The sequence below is a fragment of the Rhea pennata genome, chromosome 10 (assembly GCF_028389875.1).
Source record: "Rhea pennata isolate bPtePen1 chromosome 10, bPtePen1.pri, whole genome shotgun sequence".
In the NCBI taxonomy this organism is placed as follows: domain Eukaryota; kingdom Metazoa; phylum Chordata; class Aves; order Rheiformes; family Rheidae; genus Rhea; species Rhea pennata.
The window spans coordinates 10,706,356-10,719,271 of NC_084672.1; the positions used below are offsets into that span (position 1 = coordinate 10,706,356).

At 34.6% G+C, this 12,916-nt stretch overlaps 1 protein-coding gene across 3 annotated transcripts in view; it reads right to left on the reverse strand.

Moving 5' to 3' along the window:
• Window positions 1-12,916, reverse strand: part of EFL1 (elongation factor like GTPase 1) — a 90,156-nt gene that overhangs the window by 15,618 nt on the left and 61,622 nt on the right. For all 3 annotated transcript variants that reach the window (XM_062583525.1, XM_062583524.1, XM_062583526.1), the window contains 2 exons: window positions 10,927-11,074; window positions 3,394-4,400 (listed from right to left, as the gene is read on the reverse strand). In XM_062583525.1, coding sequence (XP_062439509.1) covers window positions 3,394-4,400; window positions 10,927-11,074 — 1,155 coding nt within the window. The remainder of the gene's footprint in view (window positions 1-3,393; window positions 4,401-10,926; window positions 11,075-12,916) is intronic.

The following is a 12,916-nucleotide window of genomic DNA, read 5'->3' on the forward strand; positions in this document are numbered from 1 at the left end:
TTATAGTTCTCTAATAAAACATGGATTGAACAGGTCTTTCCACCATCACAAATAACTTTATCTGCTCAAGTCCTTACTGGGGCCTTCTCACTGGCCCTCTGACTGAACTTTACCTTTACTATGCACTTAGCAGTTATCTTACTGCTTGTAAGAAACTGGAGGAAATACTTGGAGTCTAAATTTAAAATCACACAAAGAAAAAGGTATTTTGAAGATTACTTCGCCGTGTATTTGTAAGTTTTGCTAGCATTAACAAAACAATTTCAAATCTAAAGAGACTTCAGTGAGTCCAGGAAATTCTCAAATATAAAAGGGTCACATCTCTGTACAGCGTACAATTACTGGTTTATTTTTCATGCATTTACTGCTTTAAAATGCAAGCTTAAGCATAAACACTGCACAAGGGCATCATGTCAAGGCCACTGTACTTATTAATAGTACAATGCAATATATATTAAAGTTACTTGTTAAAGCAAGTCCAAAATCACTTCATAGGTTATTAATGTTATAATTCAAATTATTTTCTAATTGTGTTAAGTAGGACTCATGAAACTTTGCACATGTGTGAGATACTAGCAGTAATATTAATCACAAAGCATTTGAGATGCACGTATTTTCTGGCCATAATTCATTGAAGACAATGTTCCTCTAAACATAAACAGAAAACAATTTATTCAGCTCACTAAACAGTTTCCATTTCATCCAAGCAGTCTGGAGTACTGTCTCAGTTACTGCTATCACAAAAAGACCATACAAAGTCTTTCACCACTAAGGGCAGGCTGCAGCACACTGAAGAAATTCCCGTTCTGCCCACACACTGATGCTAGAAGGCCCTTCCTTTCAAAACAGTTAAAGTATTTTGAAACAATGATAGGATTTTGAAAACATCTCTATGGTGTTGCAGGATACAGAATAACTGTATGTATAACGGACTCATTTTAAAGACAAATATTTTAAGGAGCCGAAATGAATGCAAGTCCTTTTTACCACTTTACTGTACTGCTGCATTCTTCCAAAATGAAAATACTAAACATTCTCTGCACGCTACAAGGATCCAGCTTCACAGGGGAGAGGAATATTGCGAAAGGACAGCAGCAGCACTGTTTGCAAGAGCCTAATATTAATATAACATTACCCCAAAAATTAACAAATAGGGAAGGAGGGCTTGTTCTTCTCTTTTGGAAGTTGCATGTTTTTACTTATACAACAGAGCTACAAATAATACTATAAAGTGATGCGACTTTTACCTAAAATACTATGAGCTGAAATTCTAAAGAAATTTATATATAAAACAACACAAAAATCCAAAAACAAAAGCCATAAATTTGTCTGGTAAAATCCTTTCCCAACTAAGTTTCACTCACATCAAAGTCAAAGATAGTCTTGCTACAAGCCTCCAGAAGAGAAAAGGGAGATGGTAAGGAGAAGAGCTCAAAATGTAGAAATATCAACAAACAAAGGCTAAGTAATCATTAAACACGTGATACTGGTTCAAAAGAATTCAGGCAGTTTATACAAAGAAAGAACTTCCATTTCTGAACACTCCTGCTTTATGGAGTTTTCCAGGGGGGAAACTGCAGGAATGAGATGCTCTGCAAAGCATAACCTCCTGGAAAGTATCAGGTGTATATGGGATCCCAGTGTAATTACTCTATACCAGGGTGCACTTCACTGGACACATAGAAGCTTTAACACAATTCTACATCCTTCTCTCCTTGCCCTTCTCCTCAGCCCCAGTTCAGCTTTTTTTTTTTTTTTCCACTGTCAGAAAAGCCTGATAGAAAAACTTCATAAACTGAGACAGCTACTATATACTAACAAGCTTTCTATAATATATTAGAAACAAGCAGATAATGTTGTGATACATGGAACTCAAGTTGGGCCTCAACATATGGAAGGCCAACTGAAACAATTCAAATTACAGAAACCAGTGGTTTATCACTTGTCAACTGATGCATCTTATCGGAGAGCATGCACGCGCTTTACTTTCCCCAGTGAGGAGCCAAATTTTTAGCTTAAACTTCTATAATAAACAATAAATGAATTTGTAATAAGCTAAGCACATGTCCACGATTATTATCACACAGCTCACATTCATTAAAATGGATTTTCTTAAATGTTTGAATCTTAACTCATACTAGTTAAAAAAAAACATATTTATACATATATGTTAGAAAGTATTGTTAACATGCTTGCTTAAATTCTTACATAGAGATTCTGTGGTGCTGTGGTAATGTGCTGCTGGAAGACCAGCATGTAACACTATAAAGCTTTATTCTGGTGATCATTCTTAGAGATTAAACAACAAAGTTGTAAAAAAGGCAGAACTATGCCATAGCAAGTTGTAACCTGAGGTAATATATGCTAATAAACTTACTGCAGGCCTCCTTAACAGGCCTACTAGAGAATATCTCCAGAACAGAATACAGTCATGCACCCGTACAAAGCAATTGCTCAGTCTAAAGCATTCTTTTTTGTTCACTCTTTTAAGGCATGAATTTTGCTCTCCAAACCATTTTTTCCCCTATATCAGTACACTTGTGTTCATGACAGCATATGTTTTGACAAAAATAACCAAATCTTTCATTATTGCATGTGGGATATGCTATAATTTCTGTCATAAGTAGGGCTGTCAAAGTAAATTTGGTGATGGCTTAAACACAATGGAATGTTAGTTTTAAATAAAGCCTCAGTGTATTGGACCAGATTCATGGAAAACTCCAAGAACAAATATTAGGGTGAGTTAAGTGGTGTTTTAAGTAGGTCATAAAAACAAGTTTAAGTAGGTGTAAGTGGTAAGGTAATATTAGCAACACAAATTTGGTATGCACTGGGTTTGCAATGTGCAAAAATCTTGCATACCAGGAAGATATAGAGACTAACAGAAAAACCTAACAACTGGATGGTAACAATAATTTAATGTTCTTTCTTTTCTTAATTTTATTTCTACATTGATTATATTAACTTAAAACATCTTGTAGTGGGATATATTAGCCAAGACTCTACTGAGGAGGAAAAAAAAGAAAAACAAAACCCTCATAATTTTTTCCTGGAATTATTATTTAAATTATGAAGCATAATATTGATATATTACTGAAGTTGCTAATACATAAATCTCATTGGAAAGTAACATCTTGCATCTTGCACTTCCAAAAGGGTTTTATATTCTTACTCATACTTGTATTTCAGATGAGCAAGAAGAATGCTAAATTAGCATTCTGAATAATATGGATACTACAGCTTCAGAGTCCTGGTACACACTTGCCGGAGAACAATAAAATACTTCTGCGAAGTTTTTATCAAGTTATACTTTTTGATCCAGTCTAATTTATAAAACCTAGTATCTTAACTTGGAAAGTAAACTCTTGACATATGCTTATTTGTCTGTCTTACCTAAAACTTCTGCAGTTGCCATAATTTCACACGTGTACATTGCTGCCATAAGCCTCTGCGGTTTTGCCTGCAAAGCATAACGACAAGCTTCTTTCATGGTGGCAATCAGTTGTCCAGAGAAGGGACCATAACAGTCTGCAAGTAAAACTTCTGCCTTGTGCTTAGTAGTTTTTTCAGGTGATCTTAGAACACTTTGATTGCCATCTTGGTGTTTATCTTCACTGCAAACTTCAGCCATATAAGTACTTCTTAGAGAAGCAGTATCTTCATTTTGTTCTTGTTCTAGGGCATCACATTGTCCTGAATCCTGACTACTCGCTGACAGTACCTCTCCAACTTTACTCATTTCCCATTTTTCCACTGTAAAACAAACACCCATCAGAGGTTCTTCACACATCGGACCAGAAAGCGTAGCCAGCTGAAATCCACTTACTATGCTGTTGTCAAAATCTCTGTATTTACTTACTTCTTTCACAGTATTCTCAAGGCACTGCCACACAGACTTTTTATAACCTTCAAATTTGTATAATAAAATATTGGGTCCACACTTCCGTGGTCCAAATGACCAGATCTGATCAACAGCATTTCTCCACTTTCTTCCCTGAAGACTTTGCTCTAACTTTTGTTTAAATTCTCTGATCCTATCAATAGTCTTCTGATTTATCTCATGGGTTTTTTTATCTTCATTCAGAGATGTATTGAGTTGTTCCATAGTTCGAATTAAATCACTGTTTTCTTCAAGAAGTCGAGTAACCTCCTCAGGAAGTGGCATTGCTCTTATACTGAGAGTAGCATGTTTATTTGGAGTAGATATTGTAACGAGCCCATCTGAATCAACCTCAACTCCTTCAGGAATTTTATTTTGATCCTCTTTTGTTTGATGTATGACTGCAACTTTCTGTTGTTTTCCTATTTCTTCATTCACCATATCAACTTTGGGAGGTCTTGTTATTGTCTCTCGGAATGGAATAATAGGTGCTGATACACTAATCTCTATCTTTGCAAACCTACAAAATAAAGTTTTAGAATTAGTTTAAAACTGGGGGCAGTGGAGGCCTCAACATGGAACAAACATTCACGAATTAAATTTGACTGCAACGCAGACTACTAGATTATGCATTTCAAACTCACAAGTTCTTAAAAATGTAAGGTACTTCAAAAAACAGGCATGACTTCTTATATCTTCGAAAAGATTTGGAAAGAAACAGAAGGAGAAGGGAGGAAAAAAAAAGAAATATCATTACTACTGTATAAATCACTGGTTCACCCATACCTTGAATATTATATGCTGTTCTTGTTCTCTCCTCTCAATAGGGTACAACAGAACTCAAAAGATCGAGAATAAGGATGATCAAAGATACAATACAAGTAGTCTTCAGCTGCTTCAAGGATATGACAGCAATCTATAAAATGATGAGGAGCATGGGGAAGGTTGATAGCAATTAACTGATAAGCAAACCACAACAGGCTCCAAAAATTCCCTGGACTGAAAATGATCAAGGCTTGGAAAAACAGTAGCAGAGCTTTTACCTATGCTTACTTTGTTTTCACTCTTCCTCAGACATCTGCTTTAGGCCACACTAATGGAGACAAGACAGTGAGCAAGATCTGAACTAGCTGATCTTAACTAATACAGCTGTTCTTACAGTGAGATGCTCTGAAAAAATGAAGCACAGGGTAAGCTGAAGAGGTTTCTCCAAGTACGGAGCCATGGTTTTAAAACATTTGGGGTTCAAACAGAGAAATATTCTCTCTACAGCTATTACAGAAAGCTTACACATCCCTTTCCTCCCTACTTCTGGCACATCAAATTCAAATCAGACCACTGAAGAGGTACAATCTTGTGCTGTGCATGTGCATGAAACTAGCACTGCAGCACAGAAGCAGAAGACAGACTAATGAAGGAAAAATCCCTGGTGAATTTATTTTGTGATTAGCTAGGGAAAGCCTTAGCCACTATTTTCCTTGCAAACCTAGAGTATCAGTCACAATTGTGATCTTGTTAAAAATGTAAACATACAAAGCATTCCTCTGAAGGCAGAAGTCAATGACTGTCTACATTAAAAAAGTTGGATTGAGGAAGGGCATGACTTTTAAGCAGAATAGTTACTCCTAACAAATGCCATATAGGGACACATTCAGATTGACAGAACTAGCCACACATGCCATCACATACGAGTAGTTAAACACAAATAGGTGTTTTTGACTAGTTACTTGCACAGACATGTCATTAGTAGCATGTTTTTCTCTGCTTTAAGACAAAATTCAATCCCTTTCCCTAACATATCTCAAGTGGCTTTAAGTTATACAGCAGTTTTAATGAAAATTAAGTTTTTTGTTTTTGTTTTTTTAATTTACTTTGGTAAGTACAACTTCACACAAGACTAAAACATAAACACAAGAAATTATGAGAGAAATTAAAATAAATTGAGCACTCACTACAGGAAAAAAATGAATCAGCAATTCTACACTAAAAAAACCCTACTACCTCGAGTCATTAAGCATTTTTCAATTTGTTAGAAGAGTTTACATAACAAGATTCCAAAAGATAATAGCATTTCATAATGGAAAAAAAACAACCAAACAAATCCTTAATTCTGAGGATGAACCTTTATTTTGGACAAAGTAAAAAAGGTAATTTCAATCTTTGTGCTCTCTGTGACACTTCAAAGGCAAAGTAAAATGGAGTGTGAGACACAGTTCAGCCTGTTAAACTATTCACGTTCTGCTTTGCCAAGAGTACTAGCACCTCTAAACTCTTGGGTCAAGAGTTTAAAGATACAATCTGAAAGGCCTTTTCTTTCCCCCTTTAAACTAAATTGATGAGAAATACTCTATACAATGAAGAAAAAATACTTTAGAAATAAAAATATATAGAACAAAGCAAGTACAGCAAGCTACAATAAGATAGAATAACAGAATATTCAACAATATCATAGTATTCCTGTAAGATATTTGTAATAGTGGTAAAATGTGATTAAGGTAACTGGTATGTTTTTAACAGCAATGCTGTTAAGCAACATTTTTATCAGATGGCATTTTCAGTTTGCATTTATTAATTTTCTTGATGCGAGTACTCTGCAGCAAAATGTTATACGTTCTTTACATGTTAAAGGATATGTTATAAGAAAAGGAAAACTAATTACTAGTCATTAAAATGCTGCAAGAGTAAAAGATTCTCATCTGAGTATATCAATGTGCTGTTTTACTGCCCAGTTAGGAAATTCAAGACTTATGAGCTCTAGAGCTTTAAGAAACATCTCAATATTAATTCATAAAAGATCACCTGCTCTAAGTATTGTATTTTAGCTATTTGGTGTAATCACAAAAGCTGGAAATTGCCAATGGCATGAGGGTGAACCCCATTTTTTAGAATGGTGAAATGTGTGTTTATTAAGCACACACAATCACCATCGTGTTCATCTACATTCAGGACTTAACTCATCTAATGATATGGGAATGATGAAAGCTTCCTGTCAGATCTGGAATATAGCTTGTATTTTTTACCTTATCTGAAGGGGAAAAACTAGAGACTTAGAGCAAAATCTCCTAGGGAACACCTTGGTTAGAAAGGAAATGTTCATACCACTGGTAAAAGGGTAATGCTGTGTTTTCACGGATTTGTAACAACTTTTTCTAGCTATATAATGTAGAAGTTAAAATTATATCCTACTGATCATCATCCACCTCACTGCTGCAATTATAACCCATGGTATAGCAAGCTATATGGAAAACAATTAACACCAGACCAGTAGAGAATCGTTGGTTGTATATTATTATGGTACAAAAGTATAATGTTTCACATTGCCAGCTAAGTTATGCTTAGTTTTAAAACATCTAGGCCTATTTCTAAGGTCCAGATGTTATTTACCTTTATTTATACAATATTTCTGCTCCTGAATGTTTATATAGAACTATTTTATTATATAAATAGGAAGATAATTTTTGTAGAAGGATAAATCACAGATCCTGGCAAAGGAGGAGCAATACAAGTTTCATGTTAAAAGAGTGTTTACATAGTCTATACTCAAAGCCAAAATTATTGAAAGTCATGTTAGATTGCCCATGACTTCAAGAACTACTTACATGACTTGCATGGAATTTTGTGAGGCTAATAGAAAGCGCTGAGGAACTGTTACCCTTCAGCAATACTTCCTTCCCAAACTGAAATACTTCCCTGTAATCAGTCTTAGAATAACCACCATAATAATTAGTATTATACCTACCGCTGAAAATGAGTAACTGATTATCTACCTGCACTAAAACAACCACAACTCGTGCCACCTGAAATCACAGCTATCGTCATCCAAGCAATCATAGCTCAAAGTAAACGATCAGTTTTGATCTAAATTACTTGAGCCTTGAGAAATAACCAACTGCATTGTCTTTTGCAGTGTGAACTGTGTGGACTTAGGAGCCCTAGAGCAACTTATTCAAAATATTTCACAAGTTGGAGTACTTTATACTTAATATATTCTCTGTTACTCTGTGATCTGTAATGTTGGTATCTATAAAGCCTTTCTATTAAAGTTTGCACTAAGCCTTCACATGAGGTACAGTTTATTGCAACCAAAAATTGCTCTCAAACAGGTTATTTTAAAAGCTATTAGTCTGAACTCCAAGAAAAGTGCACTTGAAGGAAAAAACAAGACAAAACAAAAAAAACCCTAGGATTGTGTTTGTATTTGCCGTGCATCTGAAAATGAATAAAAGCTGCCAGAAGGGTTATTACACAGGAAATGCAAGTGAAGCTCTGTTTTATTCTGGTACCTAACATTAACAAAACAGATTTTAGACTTTGGTTTGAGAACCGCTGTTACAATAGCTTCATGACAGAAAGTGATGCTTTCAAGTCAATTGAAACATTGAAACAAATGTTGTGAGTGATGGTAGAAAATAAGGAATTATGTATTACATTTACCTGACAGAAGTTCAAAGGTCAGTGTTGTATATCTTTCTTAATTGCACATGAAGCCTATGCAAGCTCATTAAACAACAGCAAGACAACCAACCAAGCTCTCCTAAATTTTAATAAATTTTTGCTTGTATGAAAAACAAGCTGAAAAGGAAGCAAATATAATTGTGAACTTCATTTTCATGCAACTTAAAACCTGGAAATCTAGACTTTTGCAGTTTTCCATATGCTACTTGTATTATACTAAACAAATCATCTACATTCTCTTAAATTCCTCGTTCTGAATAACAGTGCAATTTAATCCCATCATATCTGGTATTTTAATATTTTTGGAAAGAAAGTTCTAAAGAATTCTACTGTAAGACAAGGAGAATAAAATGTTGAAAATATTTTGTCACACTGCATCTTCCCAAATGGTTGAATTTATTATTCTATTCTGAAAGAGTTAATTAAGGAGAAAAAAAAAATCAAAGTCAATCATTCAGGGAAATTTAAGTAGAAACAATAATATTTAATTGTTTAAACAAACACGAATGTGTTTTCAAGATTCTGATCTTTTATTTCCATGACTTTTCTGCGTCTTTGGCAGCAAGTAGCACTTTAACATAACTCTCTGAACACACACTTGGAAAGCTAAAATCAAGTATCAGCATTTGAAAAGTCTGATTAACATCATACCAAAGACTATTCTGCTTGGTCCAAACCCTTTCAATTTAGGAGAACCCACTCAGTTTCTTGAATTTCTCCAAAAAAATTTCAATTCTTAAAAAACCAGTTGATATGATTATGATAGATGTTAAGATTAGAATCTTTTCCACACACTTCTAATACAACTCACACATTTTGAGTAATCCTTCCTGGTATTTTCTGAGATAAACTTCTGGGGCCAGATTAAGGTTGTTATACACTGTCTCAATTCCCAACTCAAAATTTGCTATTCCAAATTATGTGCACACGTAAGCTAAATATCTGTACTAAAGAATACAAAGAGCACTTAACTAAAGTTTTAGACCATAACTTTTCCTCTTCACGATTTCATAGTTAACTGAAATAAGTTTACTGCTGTCAGACATTACATGTAATCCATGAGGAACATGTGACAGAAGGATTCCATACCCTGCCTCCCGAAAGTTCAGGAAAAACAGAAAGGACAATTCTTGCCTCACAAGCCGACATGCGAGGAATGTCTGCTAAGATGTGGTATGTCTTCATAGATTATTAGGAGGAGCATGAGCTAGTTACTCCCCCTTACTCCTTTTGGGTACTGATGCCCAGAGGTAAACAAAAAACCATCAATGAACCATACATCAGGTCCAAGTGGATCAGTGGTGGGAGTCCTGCTTTTCTGTGCTCTCAAGTGTTTCTTGTTTCTATTTTCTTGCTCTACTTTCTATTGCACAAACAAAAATGTCCGTGTGCTTTGCTATTTTGGAACATTACTCACATTTTCTTGAGATATACAAGTAAAAGAAACAAAATAGTGACTCTTCACAGTTTAGTTCTCAAAACAAAAGCCAAATGTGATGAGTCTCCGAAAAACCTCAAAACTATCTTTACAAAGGAAAAGGTTATGAATATAAATACAGAGATTGCTACTAGCTGCTCAATGTAGTCCTATCTTTCCATCATATAGCAACTGTTTTCTGAAATATTTTTTCCAGCGTTTAACCAATGCCAATAATAAAGGCATACATACACCTGAAGGATATGCTATGCTAGCTGTAGCTGAAGATGGTAATAAACGGTTTTACTCTATCTGACATGTTATATGCAAGCGAGGTATATCCATAGTGTGTCTGTTTTTAAATGTTGTACAGGTACGTTGCACTGTCCAAGTATAAAGAGAATAACTGTAAAAATATGTATACGCCATCAGATTCACAAGTAAACCCTTCTAACTCACATTAGAGAGAGACGTGTTTGATATTAACTGGAATGGATATGCACGTAATAAGACAGGATATGGGCATAATAAGACAGACCTTAAAGCATCCCTCAGCAGGTCTGGGTTTTGCTTTAGAAAGAAAGTTAGAGCAAAAGTATGTGAACAAAAGTATTGCAGAAACTTCTTAGAAAACAGAACAGCTAACAGAAGGTACAAAAAAGGACAGTTTCATATAACTATTCTTTCACTATTTGAAGAATAACTGTTTATGGCCACGTTTGGAGAAAACCTTGGTTGTAAAAAAGAACACAGATTACCATTATTTAAGAGCAAATGAACAGAAGAAAGTATGCAAATATAGTTTTGGTCTTGCTCCTTTCTAACTTCTCAAAGGTAAGTTGTCAGACCTGTTTCCCCTTACAATTTTTATTTTGTACAAATTGTACATTACATTCTTAAGTAAAATCCTGAATTTACTGCATTTCGATTTCTATAGAGATAATGTGCCCCAAAGGAGTATAAGCTGTATAGAAATAGGGGGCTAGTGGCTTCTGCCATCTGCAAGTAATTTATAACTACAAAAATATATATTTATGATCCAATAACAAAAAGTGCTGGTGGATGAATCTTATACTTTATCAGAATATAAATCAAAGATATACATTCAATTGACCACAAAATAAAACAGAAAGCTACTGAACTAAAAGTATTTCTTTCTCCTTGCCCTTCTAACCTTTCTTTCAAGTCATCCAAGCAACGCTGAAGATGAACTTCCCCTGCTGTTACTAGCACATGCTCTCCTGTCTCCTGGATTAGAACTTGGACACATGGATCAGCTTGGTTTAAAAGCTTCATTCCTCTCACCAGCTGAGGCATATCACCTAGTAAAATAAGATATTATTAACAAAGTAATATTGAAGGAGGAATATTTGAACTAAGATATAGTTATGTAAAGTGAGAAATAGTAACATTCATTTTTATGGCAGCCTAGAAACAACTATGTATTTTAGGTATATTCAAAAATTTTCAGCTAAATTCTGACTTTCTTCTCTAGGCAAATTTCCACATATGACTCAATGCAAAGTGAGGTCTGAGACTTAAGCTGTACCCATAATTTATAATCAAGAATTTATGCAGTGATGAAACTGACGTTATAAAAACAGGTGAATTCACTGATAGACATTTCAATGGATTGCATGTTTCTGTTTCATACAGTTTTACAACAGGTTTAGCATACCAAGCCAGCTATTTATGTTGTTACTTTGTTTCCTTTACACAATTAACTGCAGATACAGTTCATATTTTAGCCTGAAATCTGAAGCAATCCCTAGCCTATGAAAGAACTGAATGCTGTCAATACAAAATGAACAAGAATTTCAGAATAACTCTCCTTATTTTCACTAATTGTCACAAAGATCGTTCTAAATACATACTGAGAAAATTTCAGCATTGCACTTATTTTCACTTTTTATCAAGAAGTATCATCATTCTTATTTGCTACAAATATTTAAAGTTATCTTTCAGTAATTTATTTTATTTGTACTTGTTCATAGACAAGTTTACCAACTTGTAAATTACCACTGTTTAAAATGTGTAAAGATAACAATACCATGTTAACCTTATTAATTCAGAAGAACAATTCCATATGGACTACTTAAAAAGTGTAAGAGCAAATGAAGCACAAGGCAGACTTAAACAAACTAGCTGAAAGCCGCTGAGAAGCTCTAAAGCTGTCACAACCTGAAAAGGTGAAAAATCAGAAATGCATGAACTTTTCAGTGAAACAAACACAGCTGTCTCTAAGATGAAGATGTCTAAAAAGAGCCTTAATGGAGGATGAACAACCACTCTCCAGCTAAGTTAAATGTGACAAATTTACATCAAAGCCAAGTAAGTAAAGTAGCAAGTAGTAAAACAAAAATAAACACCTCATGTCAGCAGCCTTTCATAATTAATGGAAATTTAAAAATTTAATTACGTTTCCTTCTTCTTACTTCATATATGAGGTAAAGAATACTCATGGGCTTTCTAGGAAAAGACTTTCATATTCAGAAGGATGAGCGACATTCAACTTCTCATTCACTTAGAAACTATTAAAAGAAATGATATTATATATTTTAAGCTAAACTTGTAAGGTTGTATAGAAAAATAACCTAGAATACCAGGCGTGAAAACAAACAAAAAGTGGAAACAACACAACGTCAGTTCACGTCGTATGCCATCACAGTTTGGAACAGACACATTCAAACTTGTCTTCTACAGTTAAGTCCTCAGAGAGAGGCAAAGAGCTGGTGTTTCTTTTTTTTTTTTTTTTTTTTTTAAGGTTTTGACATGAAGATTTTGATACGAATTTGAAGACATGCAATTACATTGCAAAAAACAAATCATACGGAAATAATTCATATTTAGAGTCATTTTTTTCCAAATAATAAAATGCAGTTTTGAAGTAGACTTGGTGCAGAAGCCCCAGGCACCCGCACAAGTGAATGTGCTAGGGCCACCCCAGAACAATATGCAGCTAACTGGCCAACTGATTGCTTTCAAGATAAGCCTACAATGACAGAGTTCCAGTTGCTTTCCCCTTACTGCAAACAGGTGATGATTTTCAGGAAACTTTTGCAGATACAACTACCTTTAAGACTTCTGTCCTTCCGTGAAATTTGGTGGAAACCACAGAAATTACCAGGAACAAGAAATGAAACTTACTGATGTAAGAATAATAC